The 26,276-nt window shown below is 41.3% G+C and overlaps 1 protein-coding gene across 4 annotated transcripts in view; it reads left to right on the top strand.

Moving 5' to 3' along the window:
* The window catches only part of FARP1 (FERM, ARH/RhoGEF and pleckstrin domain protein 1), a 174,358-nt gene extending 149,672 nt beyond the window's left edge, over positions 1 to 24,686 (top strand). For all 4 annotated transcript variants that reach the window (XM_034074377.1, XM_034074378.1, XM_034074379.1 and 1 more), the window contains exons 16-26: positions 5,216 to 5,297; positions 8,001 to 8,238; positions 10,532 to 10,662; positions 13,432 to 13,500; positions 15,414 to 15,503; positions 16,602 to 16,684; positions 17,231 to 17,343; positions 17,826 to 17,989; positions 20,456 to 20,563; positions 21,857 to 22,008; positions 23,113 to 24,686. In XM_034074377.1, the coding sequence (XP_033930268.1) occupies positions 5,216 to 5,297; positions 8,001 to 8,238; positions 10,532 to 10,662; positions 13,432 to 13,500; positions 15,414 to 15,503; positions 16,602 to 16,684; positions 17,231 to 17,343; positions 17,826 to 17,989; positions 20,456 to 20,563; positions 21,857 to 22,008; positions 23,113 to 23,194 (1,312 nt within the window). In that variant the 3' untranslated portion in view covers positions 23,195 to 24,686. The remainder of the gene's footprint in view (positions 1 to 5,215; positions 5,298 to 8,000; positions 8,239 to 10,531; positions 10,663 to 13,431; positions 13,501 to 15,413; positions 15,504 to 16,601; positions 16,685 to 17,230; positions 17,344 to 17,825; positions 17,990 to 20,455; positions 20,564 to 21,856; positions 22,009 to 23,112) is intronic.
* The last annotated feature ends 1,590 nt before the right edge of the window (positions 24,687 to 26,276 follow it).

A 26,276-nucleotide genomic window follows, 5' to 3' on the forward strand; every position in this document is an offset into this window, starting at 1 on the left:
TAAAAAGCACTCAGAGAGGTGTAGGAAGATGAACTAAAATGTTGATTTATTAGACATTTTTTGTTTGGGAAGTAGTACTTGTGGTCCTGAAGAACATTCCGATAAACAGTTTATATAAACAAGGCAGCAGCCCTTATCTTTGGCTTTGCAAATGCATGAGCACTGACTGCTCAGCTGGTTCTGAATGTCTGGTGAAGAGGGATGAAGAGGACAGTTTGGGTAGTGTTTGTCCTATGTACAGAAATGAGGTATTTTAGTGCAAACCTTGGAGTTAATGCTGTGTGGATTTCTAAGACAAAGATATTAAGAGGGGCTTGGTGGCAGGTCATTGGGCTCACTTTTGAGAGGACAGTTTCTTTTCTGAAGTCACTTTTGGGTACTTCTGGGGATTAGAGCCTGCTACACCCAAATGAACTTGAAATCATGGGAGAGAAATAGCTTGCCCAGGTTCCATTGGTTACACCAGCACCATGTTGCTTGTCTCTGTGGCTCTCCTGGTGGGATGTGCCCAGGATCACCGTTGAGGACATTCCAAAGCAAGGCATGAAGTGTTGTGAAATATATTGAAGTATATTTCCATGTGATGATGTTATTTGCCCTAATCTCTTACCATTTAAAAGTATTAGTGACACATGCTTGCTGTACATTGGGTTTCCTCCCACAGCAGGGATAGCCAGCTCAAGTCTTTCAAATGTGTGAACACTCCTTGAGTGGGAATCTGGGGAGTTCTGGTGACTTCAGCAGTACATTTCTTAGGCTTTGAGCAGCATTTCATGCACCACTTCCTGCTGACAGGACAGCTGTTTCAGGGGCTGGAATGGGCAGGGCGGTAAGAGACACTATGTAATAGCAGGGTGGGTACAAGGAATAGGATATTTTACTTGTATCAATTCTTCTTTTCCAGTTACAAAATGTTACTCGTATTTAAAAGGTAGTTGTAATGAGGAATGTTTAAGATACTTCTTAATATCAGAGCTTTAGTTAATAATAGTCCTAAAAAGTCAAGATTGTGTAAGTACTCAAAGACAGCTGATAGTCTCCAGGAGAGAGATGCTGTTCCTGAACATCTAACAAAGGTTACACACTGTAAATATCATTTGCTGCATTTTTTTATTATTGTTATTATTTGTTCTTTCTAATTGAAGGGCTGAAGTAGAGGGTTTTTTTATGTTCACCTGAGGAGAAAATCTCTGTTGAGCTGTCTTTCTCTCCTTCTTTGCCCTCTCACCATCCCCATCAAATTTCTGTTCCTTCTACAAGTCCTGGATGATGGAGGGTAGTATGAGCTGACTTGAGATTTTTTTTTTCATTAATTTTTCAATGAGAAGTTCATGTAATTAAAAATCCAACATAGCTGCTTGTGTACTCTCTGTAAGTCAAGCTGGTGGCCATTTTTACTAATACATAAGGTAGTGTCTGAGTCTCTTATCAGATATAACTGTTGGTGTCCTCCGCTTGCAATCTTACACTTACATTACTCTAAAAAGGAAGGGACCATTTGGAGAAAAATGGGAAATTAGCTTATTATAGAAAAATATCTCCTGATATTATTACATTTCCTGATATTAAATCATGCTGAATAACTACTCAGCATGATTTTCAGAGGCATTAGACCACAATGTCAGTAGATTGAAGGCACATTATGTGTGGGGAAGGCGGCTCCTACATCCTGTGTTCGGTGTCAGGTCATAATCAGCTCCTGATAAAAACTGTAAGAACCTAGTCCCTGAGCTCTGTCCCTTGTCACTGGCAGGTAGATACCATGTCCCAACAGTGACCCGTGAAAACAAGGAGTAAGAAGAACAATTTAGCCATCAATGCACAACAAATTAGCAGCTTCTTCCCCCTCTGGTGCAACGAGTGTTGTTATTCCAAACGTACACACAGGGAGAGCTCTCTTCTCCACTGCTGTGCTTCTGGCTGTTGCAGCAGTAAGACACCATCTGATGCGTTGAGTGTTTGGGTTTTATTTTAATATTCTGTGTGTTTGGATGATCTTTTCTTGGGATTTCTTTTCTTCTTGTTTACTTGGGATTTTCACCATTGAGTAGCTGGGGAAGAGGGTGGTGGTGTAGTGTAGGGATTGCTATGGAGTCCCGACAGAGAGCTAGGGTGGAGTGGAGGATGGGGTTTAGGAGGCAGATGTGAAGTCATCATATTCTCCCATGCCTGTCCTCAGCTTTCCCTGCCCCTCTGCTCCACATCACAGCCCACATGCGTATGCACCATCCCCAGTGGGAAAATCATCTCTGCTGCAACAGACAGTGTTTGCATGGAAATAAATAACCAAAGCAAGGAGAATGGCTGGAACAAATAGGAATACTCAGCCATCACATCTCTGGGTTTTCCTAGGGTTTTATTTGTTCCAGTGGTATGCATCTGCCTGCAGCACAGGTTATCTCTGCTGGCCTGGGCTGAGGGCTGTGGGCTGTTCAGCAGTTCACTGTTCACCCAGCAGCTGGAGAGAGGCTCTTGCTTTTGAGGAACCCCCTTCTCTCCCTCTTTGTCACTCTGCCAAGATGCAGAGGAAGATTTGAAAGCCCTCAGGCTGTTTAAAAAGCACCCCTCGGACCAGTCTGTATCCTAAGCCAATGAAGGTGAATGTCCCTGATGCTTTTTGTGTGACTGATGTGATGAGATGCTATGCAAGAAGCCAGTGCTGGCTGTGCTGAAGAGGGGATCAGCTTTTAGGAAGTAAGTTTAGTGAACAGCCGCACTGATTACTAGCTGAAGTTCATGAGGTCAATGGAAGCACTCACTAGGACTTCAATAGGCTTGTGGTCAGCCTTCGAGTAGCCAGCTGGTAGGAAAGAAATTTGCAACAAGTATTCAAGCCAACCTGTATTGTAGCCTTGAGATCAGAATAGCAATTTCTGTTTAGAAGTATCAGCCTGTAATGACATATTTAATATTTATCTTGGCAGTAAACCAGAAAGGCACCAAACTGAAGTCCACTAGATTAAATTAAAGGTAGAGACATAAAAAAAGATCCAGGTAGTGCCAGAGCGTTAGAGAATAACACATAAAGCAAGACTTCTTCTAGAGATAATTACCAAATACCAGGCTGTTACTGAGAGCAGCACAAGTTCATCTGGCTTTGACATTTCTGGGATTGTGTGCAGCAGCACAGTGTGAACCATTTTGGATGGGATGCTGCATGCTCACTGCATGGGTGGAGAGCAACTTCCCCTTGCTCCCTGCCTGTGCAGTGCTACTGCCTTGGACCTCAAATGGTTGTGGTTTTCAGTCGGGGGCACTTTGATACACACCACTTTGAGCAGAGCTTTAAGGGCTGGAAAGTTTTATTTACAGCCTCTCAGAGGAAATCTCGGTGGGGAGAGCTGCTGAATGGATAGGACGTGGGGGAAGGGAAAGGCAGAGAGCAATATAGAGGGTAGATAATTTGACAAGCAGAGGCTTCCCAGAGAGAGAAATTGGACTTTCATCCTTAGGTCATGTGGAGACTGTAGTCTTTTAATATCCATGCATACCTCTACTCTTCCTTGCAATACAGAACATTTCTTGGGGCACGCTGTAGCTATGGCAGTGTTTATATAATGTAGTGCTTTTGCAGAGCTGGTGATGCTAATTAAAGTTACCATTGACACAAAACAGCTTCTCACCCCAGTGTAACCTTTGGGTTCATTAAAAAAGAAAACACGTAAAAAATCTTGAGAACTGTATTTTTCTTGTTCAAATAGGCATGTGAATGCCTGGGAGTCTTAACACAATAGGAAATAATTAAAGACAGCCTATGAAACTGGATATTGTTCAAATGAACACGGAGCAATCCCTGTTTATCAACCGAGTCTCTTTGTTGAAGGATAAAATAGGAGATGTTACTGTGTAGTGTTTGTAAGTTGTGCCCTCCTCACTTCCCAGTTAGAAAAGCATGCAGAGAGATTGTTCAGCATGGATATAAACATGTTTAACTCTACAAAAGAAAATATATTTCTGAATATGCATCTATTAATGTAATTAATGTAGATTTAAATTATATGGATTTAAAGAAGAAATAAATTCTATGTGACTTACCAGTGAAAGTGTATTCCTGACAATAGCTGCATCCTCTGTGATCTGGTGAGTGTGGGACCTCTCTGACTAAATTGCAGAGATTTACCACCTGATTGTCCACTTACCCCTTCATTACACATAGAATTTTCTTTAAAGTGTGAACTCCTGCAAGTGGGTGAAACCCAAAACAAAGGTCCTGTTTACCTTTGGTTCATTTACAGCTCGATTCTGTTTCTACCCACTGCCAAGCTAGTGTATTTCATTGGCTGAATTGCAGTTGCTCACTCCAGGACTGGATCTGTATCCCAATGCTCAGATGTGGGAGCTGAAGGGCAGCATGTAAAAAGCCACACTGCAGGGAACTTGACTGCAGTATTAGAAGCTGGAAGGAGGAGCAGGACGGTGTTTCTCCCCACACCCCTGCAGTGAATTTCTTTTGAAAACCCAACTTGGTTGGAACAGATCTTTAATGGGTTCTTGCATTCATGATTTTCACTCCTGTTTGCTAGGATATATGTTTGGATTCACTCAGTGTGTGGTATCTCTGCCTGTCTCGCACATGGGTTTAGAAGCAGGAATATCTTTTTCATCAGGAGCTGAGTTTCACCAAAATGGAGCACTCACCCAAGTGCAGCTGGCTGGGTGGGAGGGAGCAGTTTGCATTTTTAATACCAGAAGTGACACACTGAATGAAATTCCTGCCAGTATGCAACATTTATGAGTCAATCTCAGATGCTGGATGGATTTGGGTTTTTTGTCCCACCCTCCCTTGTACAAGCAGAAAGCTTTTCAGACAAGCACCTGCGGGTCCTGTTGTGGGGCACAGTCCTCGTTTCTAAACACAGTTATCTTTCTGTTCTAGGCCTACATATTGTCATGGGATTTTGCTGTCTTCCTTTCCTTACAGCCATTTCCAGCCTTCTCTGGTGTGTTTAAAAATGCTAACAACTGTCTTTAAAAGTCTAATTCTTCTGATAAATGCGTACCCTCTCTGTTGCCAGGAGTGCAAGCCGGGCTGGGTGAAGGGTGTCCTGTACCTGGGAATTACATATTCATCAGGAAGATTCCTCACATGCTCCCCAGCAAAGGAGCACGGGGGTCAGGATTTTAAAAGAAATGAGTTATTGAATCTCTTTCTGTGCTTCTAAGTGATTATGCAGGTTTATTGCATGACTAAATGTGATACTTCTGTTGCTGACAGGGAAGGCCGCTCTAATGCTCACATTAAAGGAGATTACCAAAGAATTGGAGATGTTATGCTAAAGAACATTCAGAGTATGAAGGTAGGAATGTTCCTGTAACTATTAAGCTTTGACACAGATTAACATTAGCATGCTTTTCATTTTCATATAATGTTGCCTCTTTTGCTGGTCTTTGACAATTGTAATCAAGGCTTATGCAGTAGAAGTTCCCTTTGATGAAGCAGCAAGCATTTGGTGAGTCCTGAGATTTCAGAATTGCAAGCTGATTTTATATTGTCCAGCCTCCTTCCTCATTCCATTCTCCAAACAGAGGAACAACGAACACAAAAGTTCAGGAACATTTCATTTCCAGTTCTTTTTTCTTTCAAATAAGAAGGCAAAAGAGAGGAATTTATATGGCTGAAGAGATTGTTCAAATGCCAAGTGTGCCTACTTATTCATGCAAATATAAGTGTTAAGATACTGCGGGGTTAGTGACTGTAATCTGGATATTGTTTTGATTTGGGAATTTTGTATTTGTGCATTGTTGTGCCAAGGTAGATGAAAAGTATTTGAATAAATGTCAATAATTGCCTTTGATCCCTTTAAAGCTGAAAGCAAAGAAACATATATGAACTGTAAATCATAGAATCATAGAATAGTTAGGGTTGGAAAGGACCTTAAGATCATCTAGTTCCAACATTCTTCAGACTTTGCATTTGTTTCTTAGTCTGGCTGGAGCAGCATTTTTGATGCTCTGTGTTACTGAACACACAGCATGGAAGGCAGGCACAGGAATCTGTGCAAACTCTATGGACTTCTACAACACAGGTGGATAACAGCTTTCCTTATTGTAATGTAGCTTATGCATCCAGGACAATGTGTGGCAAAATATGGCACTGCACCTTGGGCATGTGCATCTCAAAGCACATTGGAAACTATCTGGTAAATCTTTCCTTGATGATTGCCACTTCAGCTTTAACTGGAGTGGCCTTGAGTCCTTGGCTGGAGGAAAAGGCAGTTTAATCTTTACAGCTCTCCTGAGGCATTCATTAGTGCTAGGCTTATCTTTTAGGAGGACAGAGAGGTGCAGAGAAGTTAAATGACATGCAGGTGATTATACAACAAATCAGAAAGAGGGAACATGGAAATCTGAACTTACGGCCCTCAGCATAGACAGCTTTCTCAGCAATAAGGCAGTCTTACCCTTTGTGCAGTATACTTTGCAGGAACTGCCTTTTCCCCTCAATGCATAGTTCAGTTGCCTCCGAAGAAACACAGAGGGCACTTTTCTACCTCCATCCCTGTGTCAACAAGTATCCACTTTCACAAACAGTTTTGGGAATCCAAGAGAGCTTCTGACAGACTCTGTTTCTGCTTTTGGTACCTTACAACATTAACTTGTCTGTCCTTCACTGTCTGCAGGACCTTCTGCAGCACTAGTGTAGTGTACAGTCTTCACCATAACTCAGGCCTGTCAGTGTGCTTTCACCTTTGCCATTCTACTTTTCCTGTTAGAGGATTTTCTGCATTTGCTTTGAGATCCACCACCACTTACAAGCACAGATATGTGGAGAAAAGAGGCAAAACCCAGCTTGACCTAAAGAACTGCACAGGAAACAATGAAGTTAGTTAAAACTCTACATATTTATCTTGAGACCTGTTAAAAGGTCTGAAAACTGACACTCCTCATTTAATTAATATAGAAAAGAAGTTAAGAGCAAGTAATTAATGGGCAGCCTCTGTAGCAGTCCAGAGGGTCTTTGCCTGAGATACAGGCTCATAAAATGAATATGCAGTTTATGGAGGAAGCAGTTTGGCTGTAGGGAAGGTGTATTTCTGGTAAAGGAGTCACAAATCACAGAAGAGAGAGAGTTGATTGGAAATGTGTCAAAAAGCACAAGCATTACATTAAGCTAAACTCTCTTCTCAAGTCCTTTCAACATACACATTCAGTTTCTTTTTGTGCTCATTAATATTTCACCTGGTACCAGGAGACTTTATTTGGCTGCTTAGAGAAGCTGTGTACGTCCTGAAGAACCAATTTACCTTTTGCAAATACAAATGAAGATGCCATGGTAATTATTAGAAAACACACTGCTGAATTGTTTTAAATAGGACCTGTGAATGTCTGTGACACTGAGACCTAAATGAAGTTATGTTATTTCACACAAAGCTCATTCACTTGCTCATACTTAACTCCTTTCCTGCCAGTGGAATCATCTTAGAAACTGCACTAAGAAGAGGATGTAATCCGAGGATGAAGAACTATCTGATATTTCTGTCAGACAGTACCTCCATTTTTGTGTTTGTTCAGATTCCCAAGAGATGCAACTTCTCATTAATAAAAGGGGAGCAGAGCTAGAAGTCCATTTGCCTGCATCTCAGTTCCCCAAAAGCACTTAAATGAACTGGGGCACCTAAATCCTTCTAGAAAATCCCATTTTGTTTCTTAGCTCTGTATTCACATTGTCTGGCTCCCTCCTTGTTGCACCTACTTGCATGAGCTATGTTCATGTCATCATCTTGCCTTTAGATTTTTTACTGATGTGAGACTTAGTCTTGTTTGCTCACGTGCTTTTGTTTTACAGGGAATACAGAGAGAATGGGGGGTACACTTAAATGAGTAATGTCATTTCTGCCTTTTGAGTGAATATCAGAGCCATTGTGTTGTACAGTGATTTGATTTGCAAAATCCCAAAAGCTGTGCTAGTTGGATTTTTGTTGGAATGGGTTTGACCTGAGTCATACCTCCCAGTAATTGCTAAGAACTCTACCACATGCTCTTTTCTTTGTTCATATCAGCAACTGACAATTCACCTGTGGAAGCACAATGAGATTTTAATGGAGTTGGAGAACGGGATCAAGAACTCTCGCAAGCTGGAGACCTTTTGCAGAGATTTTGAGCTACAAAAAGTCTGCTACTTGCCTCTCAACACCTTCCTTCTCAGGCCTTTACACAGGCTGATGCACTACAAGCAGATAATGGAGAGGCTTTGCAAACACTACCCACCAAGCCACACAGACTTCAGGGATTCAAGAGGTAAGAGAAAATATTCCAGTTCCTGGGAATGGCATCCGAATCCATTAGAGGTGCCTGGTGGGATGAAATAATATTTTTTTAAGCCTACATTGAAAGAGGATTGAGTTTCAAAATCCAGCACTCAGAAGACCAGAAATGGTAGGGTTAAGATTGATCTCCTGTATACATTATGTCACAGTCTGGATGAGTACTTGGAAGAGAAATCTGCTGGGGGTTATTAAACACAGAAATGACATGCAGTTCAGGAAGTTACTTGAACTGAAAACAGTTGAGAGGCTGGGAGAGAGCACAGGGAACATACCATATATGCTTGTCTTGTTTCTGGATTTCCCTACAGATCACTAGGAACACAGAATACTGGCCCAGGTGAACCCTTGGTCTGACTCAGTATGGCTGCTGTTATTTCTTTAAGTGTTGCCATTTTTCTTTCCAGACATACAGTTTGCTCTGTTCCCATTCCCATGATTTGTTTCACGAACGCAAAGCTGCCAACATGGTTTTTCTCTGAATGTGACAAAATCTTCCTCCTGTAGCGTGAACTCGCTGCCTGCTGTTTCTTTCTGATAATTTGTTTTCCTCTTTTCTCACACCTGTCCCCCACCCCCATTGGAAGCTATCTTCTGTAGTACTACTAGATATAGTCCTGTTGCTATTTAAAGATAACTGTATGTTATCTATGCAGCTAGCACTCAGTGCACATCCATGGAAGGACTTAGGCGGGGAGCAGTGCTCAATATGACTGCTCCAAGCTCTAAGGTGTTAGCTGAGTTAGCTGCCTAAGTTCCCTTAGATGCCGTATGATGAGACCCACAGCAGACAATGCACAAAGTGCAGAAGTAGCTTGACCTGTAGCAACAGGAAGTGCCACAGAGGTCTGTGTCACTGAAGTGCTGCGTGACACAGATGTTTGCCTGAATGATCTCAAGGAATGCAGCAAGTACTGCCTACATTTCTTTTAGCCTAGGCTAGGTAATGAGGACGATGTGTCTGATCCCACCTTCCCCACAGAGTGCAGTGCCTATCAAGGTTTATTTCCAGCTCCATTTTTGGTGGATGGTGAAAATAAGAGAGCATGAGAAGGACAGAGTGACTCAAAGACACTATTGCTCTGGGGTCAGTCTCTTACTAAGGTGTTTGCAGATTTTTGTTAAAGGAAAATGTGGATCTGAATCCCACCAGATAGCACAGGTCTCCCACTAGCAGATGGATGAACTGTGCACTGAGCAGTGATGTAAGAGGGCAGAAAAAAGCACTGTTACTGTTCCATTGGCTGTATTTTTTAACTGACTCCAACTGCTCTTCCTAGTGCTAAAATCAGTCATTAAAGTGCGTTTAGCCCACTCAGAGACTGCCCTTCCATCTTGATGTATCAAGGTTGGTGCTCACATACATGATGGCACAGAGAGTCAGTCCCTGAGCTGGTTGCCCACAAAAGATCAAATGGTGAAGTGATTTTCAGCTTAGTTCTCTGAGCTGACTTACTGCATTGTTGGCACAGCATAAAGACAGACACAGGAAGCAGATCGGCAGCAGCCTGCACCCGATTTGGCTTCTGGCATTTCTGGTCTTCTGAGTGCTGGATTTGACTTCTGCTGCCACAGTGGGAGCTCACAGTGCCTGCTTCCTCCTGTATCCCACCCAATCCTTCTTCACACAGCAAAAATCCCCTTCAACATTGGAGATTTTCCTTAGGAAGATCACTCCCAAGTGTTGGGTCACTTGCTGTTTGCAGTGTCTTTGGAGAGAATGAAGTAGAATGTGATGCAAGTCAGCAACATGCAGTTCTTTTAGTTGTTCTCATTGCTGGGACTGAGGACAAACCCCAGAATTACTGTTTACTGTCTGAAATGATACAATAAATGGCACTGCCATTTCCTGGAGTTTTCAGATACGGACCTGGCCCAGTGTGCTGCAAGCACGGGGAAAATGGGTATTTTTTCAAGCGTAGCGAAGATCCCTAGATTCATTGGAGATGCCCTTTAGGAGAACCTATTCGTTGGTGCACTGAATTGACTGGAGTATTCATAACAAAGTTCCTGTGACTAAAACAGAGCAGACTTTTGGTTAAGGAATAGACTGTCTCTTCATTACAACACTCCACCCTCTGCCCTCCACTCCATAAGATGACATCCAGAATATGTGTGGGTTTTAGTCTGCCTGAGCAGCTTCACACTGTGAAGAAGGGCAACACAAGAAGGGTGAGGTTCATGAGCTGGGTGCTGCAGATAAAAAACATCTTTGTTTTTGAATGTTCTTGTAAATTGCATTTTATGGTTTTGTCCACCTAATCTAGCTGCTTTAGCTGAGGTTTCTGAAATGGTGGCTCAGCTCCATGGCAATATGATAAAGATGGAGAACTTCCAGAAGCTGCATGAGCTCAAGAAAGACTTGATAGGCATAGACAATCTGGTGATCCCAGGAAGGGTAAGTACCAGAGTTATGGTCAAGATCTGATACAATTTCAACACATTAGGTATATATTAGAAACCTGTTTTTTAGGAGCAGCTGTGAAACTGCCTTTCCTCATACTAACCTTTTTTCCCTCACCAGTAACTACCAAAGGTAAACATCATAATGCCACAGAAAACAGCAGGCTTTAAAGTGGGAAGAAGCAATCATCTTTATTACCTTTTTACTGATTTTATTAGGTTTATCGTATTTGTGGATTTGGGTGATTTAGGCAATTCCAAACACCTATTACATCAGAGGTGGTAAAAAGTGCTGTTTATCACAGTGTTCAAAGCTTGAGCAGTTGCACCTTTCCTGATTTCTTTCTGCCTTCAATTTTCACTTTTTCCAACCCTCAGTGCTAGAGCATGGCAGATAAAAGGAAAAGTTAAGGTAGTAGTTCTGGAGTACATTCAGCTCTTTTATGATACCTAGCTTTGAAACTTAGGGCCCTGGGGAGCAAGCAGTCTTTACTTGTAACATTAAGCAGTATGTTTTGTGACAGTGTTGCCTTCAGTAAACACTTTTAATTGTGTTATAAAAATACCAGTAACTTCTTCTTCCTTCTCAAGACTTTTTTTTAAAAACAGAGGCTTATTTCAGAATAAAGAAGCCTCAGTGTAATATTTTAGCCTTTTTTACTTCTCTGGGTGCATGTATCTGGACATGCAAACCTGAGAGCTGTCTGTTGTTGAAGTAATGTCCCCGTACTCTCTGACTTTTGTGTGTAATAAGCAAAAACAGTACTTGCAGCAGCTGAAATGGTGGGTAAAATGCATTGTTAGACTGTTTTCACCCCTTATGTATTTCTGGGAAACAGTTTGGGAAAAAGATGAGTTTTGCATTCAACTGCAAATACAGTAGCCCTTGAACTTGCCCTGTAGCATGTCCATCTGGCTCTGGTAGATCCCACAGGATAGCTGCCTTGCTTGCTGTGCTGTGTCTGTGTCTAGTGCCACAGCAGGGTTGTGGCAGGGGGGTCCAGCTCATTTCAAGATTCAAACATGTAAAAAAGGGTTTTGAAGTTGATGTGCCATTGTGAAGGCAGTGCCAGACACAGACATTTCTGGATTTGTGGTTGTTCCCCACTCCCTCACTTTGCCTCTTCTCTGTCTCCCAAGAATCTGCCATGGCTCATGACTCCTTCCAGTGACCCACAGACACTTCCTTGGCAAGCCCCTCACAGTCTGTGCATCTCTCTATCACATGAAATTAAATGCTGTCATCGGGTGTTTCTGCTACCCTATTCTATTTAAAGCCTTCTTGTCATAGGAAGTTCAAGAAGAAGGCAGACGGAGTGCAGAAGTTGTTTGCCTGCCAAGGCAGAAAGCATTGGCCACTATACTCTGGCACATGCCCAAGATGTTGCTGCTTCCAGCCCTTTGGCAGATTATCTGGCTCCAAGTGAAGTCCCTGCCCCAGTGCAGGCCGGCCTGGCAGGCAAATGGCACTATCGCCCACAGATGTGTTTAAGGTGTTTACTCTAATTTCACATCTCAGAGGAGAAGTCTCACATTAGGCTGGTGATTCAGCTGTCCTAAAGAAGGCTGTAGGTAACCATCATTTTCCAGTTGTCCCAGAGTGGGGTCTCCACTGCCACTGAGCTGGTTCTTCTACTGGATGTTAAAACATCCCATAGTCAATTGTGCTTGCAGATTGTGGTGACCTGCAGCTCTTGATTCACATCTTTGCACAGCACTTGCCATGGTGGTGCTAAGCCTGCAAGTGACTACTAGGTAGTACCATATACATTTTAATCAAGATTAATATTCTTTGGTAGCCAGCAATGACTACCAATGGCTGCTCTAGTAACATGAGCCTACTGTGAAATAGGAAAAACCACCTCTAGCCACTTCTTCCACCCCTTAGCCCTTACACAGTGCAGGTAGAGGAACTGGACACATTACAGCAACCCTAAGGTGACCAGAGTGTCTCTCTGAACTGATTAATCTTAGAGTTCATGTCTAAACTGCAGGTGATTCTCATGCTTTATATGACTTTTACATTCACAATTACAAGTAGAATGACCTTAGAAAGACTGTAATAAATAAATACAAACCTATTGGCAGAAGCTGGAGGGAGTGACTGGAAAATGGTATTTTGATGGGTTTCAGGTAAGTGGAAGGGAGAGTTGCAGTCTAGTTTACAGTAATCCCAGGAAATCCAGCATTTTGAAAGTTTCAAATGTGCTGCTTTTCCTATAATTCCATCCCTAAATATTCTTTAGCAGTTTGATCTGAGTTAATGTAGTGTATGATATGACATGGATAGTACCCACATAACTCACACTGCCAGACAAATTTACTTTGTTCCTGATGGCGATGTTGATTTGTGTAGTTGATTTTTACATCTCAGTGAAGAGCTGTGTGTGCTGTACACACAGCAGAAGCTTACCAGTGACTAAGCAATAACATACAGGCCAACTTATAGTTTTTACACCATTTGTACCATGAAAAAGACTTAAAACAGAAAGAAGGAGCTGTCTGAAGGAACCAAAGTTAGGTAAAGAAAATTTTCTTAAAGTGAATGAAAGACTATGGAGGAGTTTGTCCTAAAGACAGTTCCGAATGGAAAGAAATTATCCTATAAATAAGACTTTTAACACATATAATAAAGAAAATAAAATGTCTTGGTGACTGATAGTCAAGACAGTCCCATGACCAAGTAGTCATATTTCTGTTTGCATAGTAATAATGGTAATCTTTATTTCTGAAGATACATATTTGTTTTGTATGTTTCCCATAGGAGTTCATTCGACTGGGCAGCCTCAGTAAGTTGTCTGGAAAAGGTTTACAGCAACGGATGTTCTTTCTGGTAAGCAAGAAGACAATTTTTCTTTATATAATTAAATGTAACTACAGGCAACTATTGGTCATACTGGTAGACTTGAATTGTGTGTTACAGCAAGTATTTTTAAACAGCCTTATTTAAGTTATCATAAATTTATATAGTAATTTATAACAACCTCTGTAGGTTGTTAAGAAGCTCTGGTTGTTAAGAACTTACATTGCTGTCCAAACCCAATATTCTCTCTGTAACTGCTTCTTAAAAAAGATAAAGCAATTTTTATATGACACTGTGAATATAATAATAATATTGTACCTCCTAGCACATCATCTTAAATAAAAGCAGAGTCATTATAAAATGAAAAGTGGCACCAGGGTTAGTGATCATATCCAGAAAGGAAGATAAAGAGTAACTCCTGGTGGTATGAACAATAATCCACATTCTCAGGGCACATTACAGAACCAAGTTTGTCCAGAGTTCAGCCCACAAATTCTCCCAGTGTGTTGTTGGACCTGCCTTTACCTGGAGATATGTGTTATGGCTCTCACATGAGGAAAGGTGATATCCTCCCACTATCGCATGCACCATTTTCGGGTTATTTGGATCAGTCTCTGATCTGCAAGAACTGCAAAGGTGATTTCTCCTTCTTTCCAGCCAGCTGGCTTGCTCCCAGGCTCTGCAACCTGTTGCTGCTGCTGAGCCCTTGGTGCCAGGGCACCAGTGGGATGCCCAGTTGAGTGCATGGATTTTTTCAGTCCAGTATTACAGTTCTAGTCCAGGAAAATACTTCCTTGTTTTCTGTTATGCAGAAGGTGATGACTGTGGCTGTGTAGAAGCAGCTTGCAAGTGTGCTGGGCTTTACAGGATGTTTGTCATTTGATCTTTCAAATGAGCCAAAGTTAGAACAGCTAAATCTACCTGGGTAGGATTATCCTCTGCTTTTAAAAGCACTAAAGAGGAAGCCTAGTGCATATGGTGCACGTTTTCTTGCATACCACAGTTCTTGCTACCAGATATTGCCTCCGTGTTATACCTGTATAAAACATTTTAAATCAGTTTCTTGTGCTGTCAAAAAAGTCTTTGGTCTGTCTCAAGCACCAGCATTTTTTGGAGGTAAAATCCCAGGTCAGTATTCTGGGACTCTGAATGCATGTGTAATCATTAGCAAAATTAAATCCCCCTCTAGTGGCTGATCCACACAGCTTAAGAGTTATTGCTATTGGATTGTAGATGTCTGTGGTGAGAGCTCAGCTTCACACCACAGAGTGTGATTTTCTTGCTGCAGCTGTCTGGTTTGAGACAGAAATCCTTTGACCCAGGTGGCACAGTGAAAATATGTCATTCATTTTATAGCAACAAAATGCAGGTGGTCATTTGACATGCTTTTGACAACTGCTGTTACATGCAGGAAGCTCTATAAATTGAGATACTCAGTCTCTTCACCTTGGTATTTCTAACCTAAAGCCATCTGTACCTCTCCTTCTGAATAACGGGAGTAACAGATAGCCACTTACTTCAAAACTGTGTTGGACACACCTCTCGGTCTTGCTTACTTACCTTTCCACACAAATCAGAAGGAAACATTGGTGAAATGCCCTTATCTTCAGTAGCTTCAAAATGTGGGAGAGTGCAAAACGTATTACTTGGTTTCACTGCTGTTATGGCTTGTTAGTTCTGACCCAGAGATCATGAAGGGGGCATTAGAAGGCAACATAACGTGTCTGAGACCAGCTGGGAAGAAAGGCCAGGGAAATTACTGGTGCTAATCCTAGGTACTGAAATATTGTGGAAGCCAATATTTTGGATTCAGGCATTAGTACTGCTATATAAATAGCCAGTACTGAGAAGCTTTCCCATATTTACCATTCATTTACCATGTTTTTTTTTCTACATGCATACATGCCAACATCATCCTGATAATGCTTATTCTTGCTTTTTAGTTTAATGATATCTTGTTGTACACAAGTAGAGGCCTGACAGCATCAAATCAGTTTAAAGTCCATGGGCATCTCCCACTGTATGGCATGACAGTAAGTATCATGAGAACTTAACTTAAGGGATATGTGTGTAAATGGCCATTTATCGTCCCATCTGCATTGCTTGATGAATTTCTGCCGGACTGAAAGCAGCAGCCAATGGCTGTTCTCTGATTCAGAGCTGTGGCTACATTTTCTGGAGCCTGATGGGGCTGTGTTGGGTTTGGTGTGTGTTCATGCAGCATTCTACACAAAAGTGATTGTATAGCAGAAGTGGAGAAAAAAAGGCATTTGTCGGGGCAGCTTCCTCATAATGCAAATTCCTTGTGAGATGGGTTCTTTTTAAACTGTAAATTTATCTGTAATTCTTACAAGTATTTCATCAACAATTCCTTATAGACGCCCTGTGCTGTGCAAGTAAATAGGAGTGACAATCTCATTTCCATTGAAAAACATTTCCTCATGTTTTCAGCTCTGTATCTTAAAGCCAAAGTGGTGGGAAGCTGGCAGCACTATGTTGGAACTCTTGTTACAATTCCTGTGGGAAGCAGTGAATTGAAGCTGATAGCACCTTGTTACCTCCTCTCCTTACACAAGTTCAAAAATATATTTGCTAGTTTCAAAACACTTGCATCACCCCCCATGATTTTCATGGGAACTTCTCATGGGTTTGTATCTACTCAGTACTGTGTTCCTGAGAATTGAGTTGGGTAATCACTACCTCTGGAACTGAATTACCCTGAACACCTGCAAGGCTTCAAGTTTTATCTAGGGTTTCTAGAAATCCACTCTATTGGTAGTCCACTCAGCATGGGCATATTCACAATAGAACTGTGTTATGCTGCAGTGTCCAGCATTTAACATATCCTTTTGCATGATTAATCACTCTTCTGATAAAAACATCACTGTTTTCCTTCTGGTTTTGGACACTAAGCAAACAAAGCCATGCTTTTGGTGTAAGAGGTTATTGCAGAACTTACTTTTTTTCCAACTTAATGCCACCATTTTTTTTCTCAATACCTAGCTCAGAATTGTTGTTTGTGAACATTTCTCTTAGTTTTCCCCAATGGCAAGAGCTTGTTCAGTTCACTGTTTCACCTTAAGAAATATGTACTTCTGCAATCTGACTGCATTTGGGCTTTTATATCTCAGATAGAAGAAAGTGAAGAGGAATGGGGGGTTCCTCATTGTCTAACACTGCGAGGTCAACACCAGTCCATCGTTGTTGCTGCAAGGTAATTCAGTGAGGAAAACGTACATGTATAAACCGTGTATCTCTGCAGCTTTCACAGTGGGACAGGTAAAAATGCAGAGGCAGCATTTTGTTTGGATTTTCTCTTAGAACAATTTCAAAAGTGTATTGTTTTGTGAAAGCCACCTATTAAAAACAGAAAATGTGAATGGGCAGAATAGAGTGGTAACTGGGCAAGTAGGAACCAAACCTAAGTTATTAGGAAAAAAACCCTAGCATTTTGTGTCTGAATTCTTCCCTGTGAGGGTGCTGAGGCACTGGCACAGGTTGCCCAGTGAAGCTGTGGCTGCCCCATCCCTGGCAGTGTTCAAGGCCAGGTTGGATGAGCAACCTGGTCCAGTGGAAGGCGTCCCTGCCCATGGCAGGGGGGTTGGAACTGGATGAGCTTTAAGGTTCCTTCCAACCCAAACCATTCCATGATTCTGTAATTCATTTATTTGAAATAAAAGTAAGCTCAAATTGTGACTGTTTTGTAGTGTTTGCTTCCAGCCTGTACGAAATTGAATAAAACCTGAATTTTCATTGCTAGTACCCGCTCTGAAATGGACAAGTGGACTGAGGACATTCAGATGGCAATAGACCTGGCAGAGAAAAGCAGTGGCCCTGCCCCAGAGTTACTGGCTAGCAGCCCACCTGACAACAGTAAGTAAATGCTGGAGAGGAGGTTTTATTCATTTTTATCAAGTATGATTAGTAATTACTTCTAAGTAAAATGGTGAAAAATGCTGGCCACAGGTCAAACTGATACATTTAGAGCTGATTTATATATGTATATATTTATATATGTGCCATTTTAATGTTCTTGTTGATGTTAGCAGAAAGTTTCACTGAATAGAGAAATGACTTAAGCATAAAGATTCCAGGAACTATATAACAAGATCTGGGCAGTGCCTGTCCTTGGAAGGTATTAAAAGCAGCAACAAAGCATGGTAGTTAGTCTTTGATTCTAGCACATAAACCAGAAACATGTAAAAAGATACAATCTATTTAACATCTGCACAAAATTACTTTTGAAAGTGTGTTTTAGTTCACAATATTGTGGACAGAATTGATTTGTTTATTTTTTCCAATTATATATGTTGTTGCATAGAGGAAGAAAGATGCTTTTTCCCTGCATTTCATAGAGTCTCCTGATGAAACTACTGTAGACCAGGAATCTGAGGACGACCTCAGTGCATCCCGCACCTCACTCGAACGTCAGTCACCACACCGTGGCAACACTACGGTGCACGTCTGCTGGCACAGAAATACCAGTGTTTCAATGATCGACTTTAGTATTGCTGTGGAGGTATCTACCTCAGAACGATCTGAACTGCAGCTCCAGATTCGCTCTTGAATGACAATTTCCTTTTTGCTCCTCCTTAATAAGTGCACTATTCCGTTGTCTCCTCCCTGTTCCGTTGTCTCCTCCTGGGGAAGTTTCAGGCACACCTGTTTAATTATCCGTAAAAGATGGCATAAACCATCAGTCAAGAAACACGTATCCAATCCTTAGTGCATCTTCAGAATTTCAGTTAGAGCAGTAATTGTCATAGAAGTAACTGTCCAAAAAAATGCTGACTCCCTTTAAAATTTAAAGCAGGTTGAAGTGCTTAATGCTCTGTTATAGAGGCATTAAGTCATTGCTTGAGCTGAAAGGATATTGTCTTTAGCTGCTGCAGCCAGTTTTACTTACATGTATTACTAACAAACATACTTTCTTTACCTAGCCATCTTTTCTGGAACCTTGTCTCATTGCTCAATCTCATCTGCTTTTTCTTTATTTGCGTTTTCCACCTCAAAATGAAAATCCTTTTTTCCCTCCCCAGTCACAGCTAAGCCAGTTTGATATGCATTCCTTAATTCTGTACTCAACAGACAAGATGCAGGCATTGACTTTTCAAAGATTAAAATGAAAGACTCCCCGTTCAGTGTAGGTTATAGGATGAGGTGGTAAGCCGGCTTAGGTGTTCTTGCTTCACTCAAGGGAGTCTCCAGGGAGCTCTGAGTGCTTTATCACAGTTCTCAACAAATGCTCAATGGAAATGGTAAAAGGAATCTTAAAACTGAGAATGGACTTGCACTCACTGGGCTGCCCTCAGACATCAGGCTACCATTGGCCTAGAGAAGATGTATTACTGATGCAAAACACAGAGATGCAAGGACAGACACATTTAGAGTTTGTGTAACTGCCTCGGTTTCTAAACAGAAGGCGAGTTTGTTGCTGAAATATGGCAGAGAAAATTATTCTCTACTAGAAAACACTGACTGTAGAGTCTCATGTCAATCCCATGCAGGTGGACTTTCTGCTCTGTATATCCTTATGTCCTGCAAGAGAGGAATAGTTCAGCATGGATCAAGTTCTCATATTTTTCCCTAAAGCAGAGGGCTTATTATAAATAGATGTGAAACTGAAACCAGTGACCAATTCTAACAAATAAACATTTAGTGAGGCAAATCTTCTGGTCTGAGATCAGTGCTCATTATTCCTTATTTTTATTCCTCAAATGAATGCAAACAAAGCAGCGAAGACCAAATGCACCCCGGAGACATACATTGTTCTGTGAAAACATCTTCAGCTCCACTGCTGTTCCATGTGTGGCAGGTTACGCTCATGCTCACGTCATTCTGTTGGTGTCTCTCACTTCAGCATTATCGTTTATTTTCTTTATGTCTCTCCCTCCTTTCTGTCTCTCTCATGGTAGAAGATCCTCTCTCTGTCAGTGACTGTACTTCCCTACCTGCTGGACTGATCAGTGATCAGCGGCCTGTTCCCATTTCATATGTCTGCTGGTACCGAATGCAAAGCGTGTCCTTTTATGATATCCTCCAGAGTAATGAGGTAACAGAAAATTAAGGAGTACGCCTGTAACTTAGGGCAAGGAGGCACCAGTCCAGATATCACAAAAGGGGATGATTTTAAAGCAAAGGCTTTATTGTATGTCCCAAGACCGGTGAAAACAGAACATTTTCAAGAATATTTCATTTGAAGTAGATACATCAGGACCACCAGACTTTGACTGTTACACTTTACAAATGAAGTTGTTAGCTTCTGATTTATATAAAGAGAATGATGTGAACAGCTATTTTGATCCACGTGAGAGCCCTTACAGTGAGTAAGGAATGGGAAGGAATGAATTCACGGAGAACTCCCCTTGATTTGCAAGGCACAATGATACTGGACTTCTCATTGTCACAATGTGGAGAGAGTTGAGTCCAGCCAGCCGTTAAATACTTGTACTTGGTTACGGCTTCCTCTTCCTTTTTCTTAAAACATCCAGAATTCAGCTAGGACTAAGGTTAACAGTCCTTGCTTTTGAAATCTTTGAAAAGTTACCATGTGAACTCACTGGGTACTGAGAGCTCAATCTCTATCTGTGATTCTAAAGTATGTCATAATTTTCCTTTACATCACAAATTCATGTCAGACTTTCTGTTTCCATTCTAAGTATCATTTTAAAAAGAGCAAAGACAGACTAGAATAACAAGACTGATGTTCAGTAACGTAATACTGAAAAGCCAGCTCAATTGACACAAAAATAATGAGTATAGTAGCTTGAAGTTTTTGGAAGTACCCAGCTACAAGCAATATATATTAGATAAAATACTACTCAAAAGTAGAACAATGCAGAAGAAATATATATCCATTCAACCAAGACATTTTCACGTACAACAAGGTCACATACAACCAGATAAAGGCAGATAATTTTTCTTACAATAACTGAACTGCCGGTACCCTTCACTGTTTTATTTGGCTCCTTCTGATCTGTTTCAGAACCAGCTGTCTGGAAATCTCCTCAGAAAATTCAAGAACAGCAATGGGTGGCAGAAGCTTTGGGTGGTGTTCACCAACTTCTGTATGTTCTTCTATAAATCGCACCAGGTAACAGACTGCACAAGTCGGGGGGGGAGGGGGGGGGGTGGAAAAGACCTTTTATGTTTTCAAAAAGGAAGGAGAGAAAAGCATCCATCAGTCAGGGGTGCTGTAGGTGAGAGAAGCAGGTACACTGGTCATGGCTGAGAAGCAGGTGGAAGGTGGAGCAGAGCCTTTTCTCTATCTGCTTGCTTGGCAGTTGAAGAACACATACATCTTCCCTGAAACTCATCAGTTACAGTCTGTGTCATCCCTAAAAGCACAACAGGTACCACTGCTGCTCAGAAACTGTGGTGTGGGTTTTAACAAGAGTTTGCTTGCATAGAAATTCTGAGATTATTACAATTAAAGACCTGATAGCGACTTACCAATTTAGTTTACCATTATGGACGCTTAAGTCAAGTCAAACAAGAGAGAACAGTGGCAAATGATTAATCCATATTAGCAAACATTCCACTGCAAAAGTCTACTATCTGCTGGACATTTGAAGCTCTGTATTCAAGGAGGACATAAACACAAAATAATTCAAGTTGCTACATCATACTTTCATTGCTATAGAAATCCTTAATGATAATTTCTGCACTAAAAAAAAATACTTGTAGAATATTGATTCTGCCCCTCTGCTCATGAAACCCCACCTGCAATACCATGTGCAGTTCCAGGGCCCCCAGTGCAAGACAGATGTGGACCTGTTGGAGCAAGTCCAGAGAAAGCCCACAGAGGTGATCAGATTGTGCTGGAGCACCTCTCCTATGGAGACAGGCTGAGAGAGCTGGGCTTGTTCAGCATGGAGAAAGCTCTGGGAAGACCTTCTAGCAGCTTTCCAGTACCTAAAGGGGGCCTAAAAGAAAGCTATAGAGGGATTTTTTTATAAGGGCATGTAGGGATAGGACAAGGGGAATTATTTTAAACTGAAAGAGGGAAGACTTAGATTAGACATTAGGAAGATATGTTTCATTTCCCAGTTCCAGTGAACATGTGTGCTGTGCCTGCTGATGCAAAATGATGGGGCTTTATGTTTGTCAGCTTGATAGTGAATGGTCAAGATTTTAGACAACCTTCTCATGAGGAAATAGTGATGGGATCAGCCTGCAGCAGATCCTTGTGAGAAGGGTCTATAAAGATAGACAAGCTGAAACTACAAGACAGTTAAGCTCAGTGTGATTGTATAAAGTTGGTATTTTTTCATGCACATGAGAAAACACTATGATGAACTTCAAATGAGTATGTGTCTTCCATTTTATGTGCTCTCTTTACTTAAGAGCATTTGACCATAGGGCATTTTCTATTATTTCTTTTCAGGACAATCATCCTTTAGCCAGCCTTCCTTTATTGGGATATTCACTTACCATCCCTTCTGAATCTGAAAACATTCACAAAGATTATGTGTTCAAGCTACATTTCAAGTCCCACGTGTACTACTTCAGGGCTGAAAGTGAATACACATTTGAAAGGTAAGTCGGTCTTCTGTGAGAGGGAAGTTGGTAGAATTCCAGGAGGTTAGTAGACGGTTAGTAGATTCCAAAGAAGGTTAGTAGAATGGAAGATTAAGTAAGTCAATTGATTCAGTAATCCAGGCACATAGTTCAGCACAGTGAGAGAAAGAACCCTTTAAAATTCAGAAGACATTTTCAATCTGATAACTTCTGAACCAAGTGGTTGGGTTTGATGATGTGATGGCTGTGACTCATTAGTGTCACACTAATCAGTCTACTACACTACTGATTAGTGTAGTAATCACTACAAAACAGGAATTACCCAGTCAAAATTGATCAGGTTGGCTCTGTGTCTCACACTTCAGCAAGCACATGAACAGATCACAGGACTCTTCAGAATAACTTCACTCCTTGTGCAAGTGAATGGAAAATCCACACCTGAAATAAAACTCTGTGTTTATGCCACTTCAGCATGGAATTTTTATACCTCCCACTGAATGTCAGATGCATGGAAAGCCAGGAACCAGATTCTACTCCTCCTAAATGGCAGTTTGAGGTTGTTCATACTGAGAACTAATGTAACTCTTTTATATGACACATTTAATATCAAAAATCTTAATGTCATCTCTTATTGAAGAAAGCTATTTTGAAGTTTTAGCCATATCAGTCTAAAAGTGTAAATAAATTAGGCAAATTGTGGGAATGAGATAATGAGTAGAACGAGGAAAAGCACAAAAGCCCCTTCTCAGTTCTAGGAAAAAGAAGAACTGCAGCTGAATTACATTTTGTCACTCTATAATTAAGAGCGGTTGATTGTGACGGGTCATCACTTGGCCCATCCAGAAAAAAAGGTAAAGGAGACTGGGTGGCTGCAGAATGAGTAAAACACTAAGTTCATGAATTCTGGGGGTTTTAAACTTCCTTTTGTATATGCATTTGTCAGTCACTTGGATCTAGATCCTCTTGCCTTCGGCCAGACTTGGGAGTGAATTAGAGAGATGCTTCTGTAGGCACTGGAAATAAAACTCTGTACAACTAGTAGTGCAGACTGCATCTTTCAAGAAATCTATCCTTAGGCATTGACCATTCTTTTGCTTTGTGTCTCCTTGTGCCTCCTCCCAGATGGATGGAAGTGATCCGAAGTGCCACCAGCTCTGCCTCTCGCACCCGAGCTCTGAGTCATAAAGAGCCGCACGCCTATTGATGGCAAACAAGCCGCCGCGTTGATTGTCCAGCAGCTGCTGATTTTCTAGAGGACATTTGAAACTCTTGTCTCCCTCCAAGCTTAGGAAAACTTACAATTTGGTAAAAGCAAAGAAACAAAAATCAGTGTGGTTTTGCAGAAACCAGTGCAATTCCTCAGCAAAACTGTTTAAGTAAGCAAGTTCTCCGTACGTTCAGGCTAGCGTACCACCATCCCAGTGGCTGCGGTTTGTTTCATGTCTTGTATTTTGTCATTCTGTGCTGTTTTTAGCTTGTGCCAGTATTAAAATATTGTCCTTATTAGAGTGCCAAATGCCAGAAGACATTTTGTTGCCTCAAAGATTGCACCTAAAACAAAAGGAAAAGATTACTTCACAATCTGAACACTTTCTCCTCTGAGGCAAACACTATTTCTTCTCTTTTCATAAAAATATATTATTTTTTTTTACCATGTTAATCTGTAGACTGCTGCATTTTTAAATGTAGATGGACTTTCACAGTATAGAATATATAATTATATATACAGCAAGCAGTCTAACAGGAATGAGATAACTTTCAGACTTCATCTTCTTCCCCAGTCTTTCTACATTTAATCAGCAAGGAATTACTAATTTTCTATCTTTAACAAGGAGACAGTTTACAGCTCATTCTCATCTCCCTTTGGGGTTACAAATCCATGTGGTATAAATAAAGTATAGGATTCTTATCTAACCCTTTCCTTGGTGCAAGTTGACCAAACTGTTCCTCTGTTGGCTTTGAAAAGTGAATACTACTTGCAAGATGAAAACTTTTTAAAATAATCCAGTGCAATATTATTTGGGCTGATAGTGTACTGTGAATGGTATGTACAAGAAATTAAAGGCTGTGGTGACATTCTGCTGTTTGTGTGAAAGAAAGCCCATATGCTATGGGAACTGCAGCTATTTGTGATTGATTTGGAGAGTGTTTTGGTAATGCAGTTGCTGTAAGCTGGGGGTACCCCTGAGGCCCCAGGTTTTTATCCTGCCTGCTACACCTCCTGGCATGACTTTAAGTTTCTGGTTCGAGTTTCAGTCTCTCCCTCTCTTCTCACATGCTCAGTATGCAGAGAGAGCAGCAGTTCCACCCATTTCACATACCCAGCTTTACCATTGGCTAACACCCTAGTTTGGATAAGTCGTTGTCCCTCTCAGAAGGTTGGCAGCACTGAGTCTGCTAAGTTTAGATGCTTTGCCTTGTGTTTAAAGAAACACTTTGTCATGAGGGTGACTTAAAACTCCCATGAAGGCAAGTTCAACATGCTGGAAATAACACCTATCCCCGTTAGGAACCTCCGAGGAGACAGAGCTAGGCAGAGCAGCCTGGATATGAGAAAAAAAGCTGGGACTATTCTACCCCTATTTTCTCTTCATCTAGCTCTTCACTTTGTTAATGGCTTAGCTATGATGTGCAATGTATAAAATGGCTGACAGCTTTGCTTGCAACAAAAGGGAATAAAATACCTCACAATATGATCATATTCTTCCTGTTTTGAGAACAGCAAAGCTTTCTTTGTGTCCCTCACATCCCTCAAACAAAGGTACATGCGGACTCCCATCCAAGGAGAGGGAGGGCTCCTAACCCGTTATGACAAGCAGCAGTCCCCATGGCCAACTTCTCCAGCACGGGAAAATGAGGATTTCTGCATACTTCCTTTGGCTGTGTGGAAACCTTCCCACTCCTGGACAGGTACCTTGTTGCAGTTGCTCTTCTCCTTGGCTGTTTCCCCGATCAGTACTGATGTAATGATCACATCTACCCTCTGGCATCACCTCTGTCTGTTTATGACATGAAGGACAAACTTAGCAATTAGGTAGAAAAAGATCTGAAGACCTTTTGTGCCAGTGTCATGTCCCGGTAGCTTTTCCATTCCAAGGCTGCAACCTTGTTCTGTAGGGCCAAAGCAAGTGAATTCAACAGCCTCAGCATACCAACAACATCCAGGAACGAGCACTTCAGCACTGACTGGGAACGCGAAGAAGGCACTATAGTGATGAGAAGGGGACAGCTCATGGCAGAGATAGATTAACAACTTCACAGTATTGCGCAGGTAGAGAGCAGAGGTAGTCTGTGGCTGCAGTTTCATAGGATGTACCCGATTCAGGAGTTTCACATTTTTGTATTAGTTTTTTTCCTATAGAAAATAAGAAGTTATAAATAAGATAGATTTTCTTCTTCTTCCTTCTCTACCAGAGTAATTCCTGGTTTTCTTTTTTTAAAGGAATCAGTTGAACTGCCCTCATTTGTCGATATTTCCTAGTTCTTTATTCCTAAGGTTAACCCGAAGCTGAAAGCAAACAGTAAGAGAATAAAGGCGTCTTGATAACAGTCATATCTTACAATCAGTTGAAGTCTATATGTATGGATAAAACTTGCAGCTTATTAGAAAGCTGTGAGACTTCAGCAGTTGCTTCTAACCCCAATTCACAGCATGCTGCTGGTCATCCCATCCAGTGGGGCACAAAGAAAGGTAGGTCACAGCGTGTCCCTGGGGAGCAGCCAAGGCTAAATACAGTTTTCGTGTTGCAGCAGTGGGAAAACCTCAAAACTGGTCACTAAGAGATTAACTCTTGGTGCTGTTATGACTTACCATGAATAACCAGTTTCTTCTTCAAATAACAAATAAAAGCAAAACAGAAGCCTTATTACCTTAGGCAGGTGCAGCACATACAGTGGGCTCAGCAAAGCCTGGACTCTTGGGGATCTTCTTCCACAAGACTAAACAGCTCTATCAGTTCTTTGCTGTCCAGCTTAACCTCCATTAAGACATGACTGTTTATCACTTTACCTCAGGCCTGGCACCAGATTTTAACACTGTTGAGATGTCAGTTCCTTTGTAAATTCAGCTGAAGCGTGCTGAAAATGACAGACTGAAAGGCAAGGGAGCAGGCAAAGCAAAAGTTGCTGTGATTGCAGAGATCTGGATAAAAGTCTCTGACTAGAGAGAAAAGGACTTGCAAGGAAAGAGGCAAAACCAGGTGCACTATCCTACTATTCCATCAACCACCAGCAAAACAGAAACAAGCACAACCTGAAAAACCCCATTTTGAATATTTTTTCCTTTT

This window comes from Melopsittacus undulatus, chromosome 2 (genome assembly GCF_012275295.1).
Source record: "Melopsittacus undulatus isolate bMelUnd1 chromosome 2, bMelUnd1.mat.Z, whole genome shotgun sequence".
NCBI lineage: Eukaryota > Metazoa > Chordata > Aves > Psittaciformes > Psittaculidae > Melopsittacus > Melopsittacus undulatus.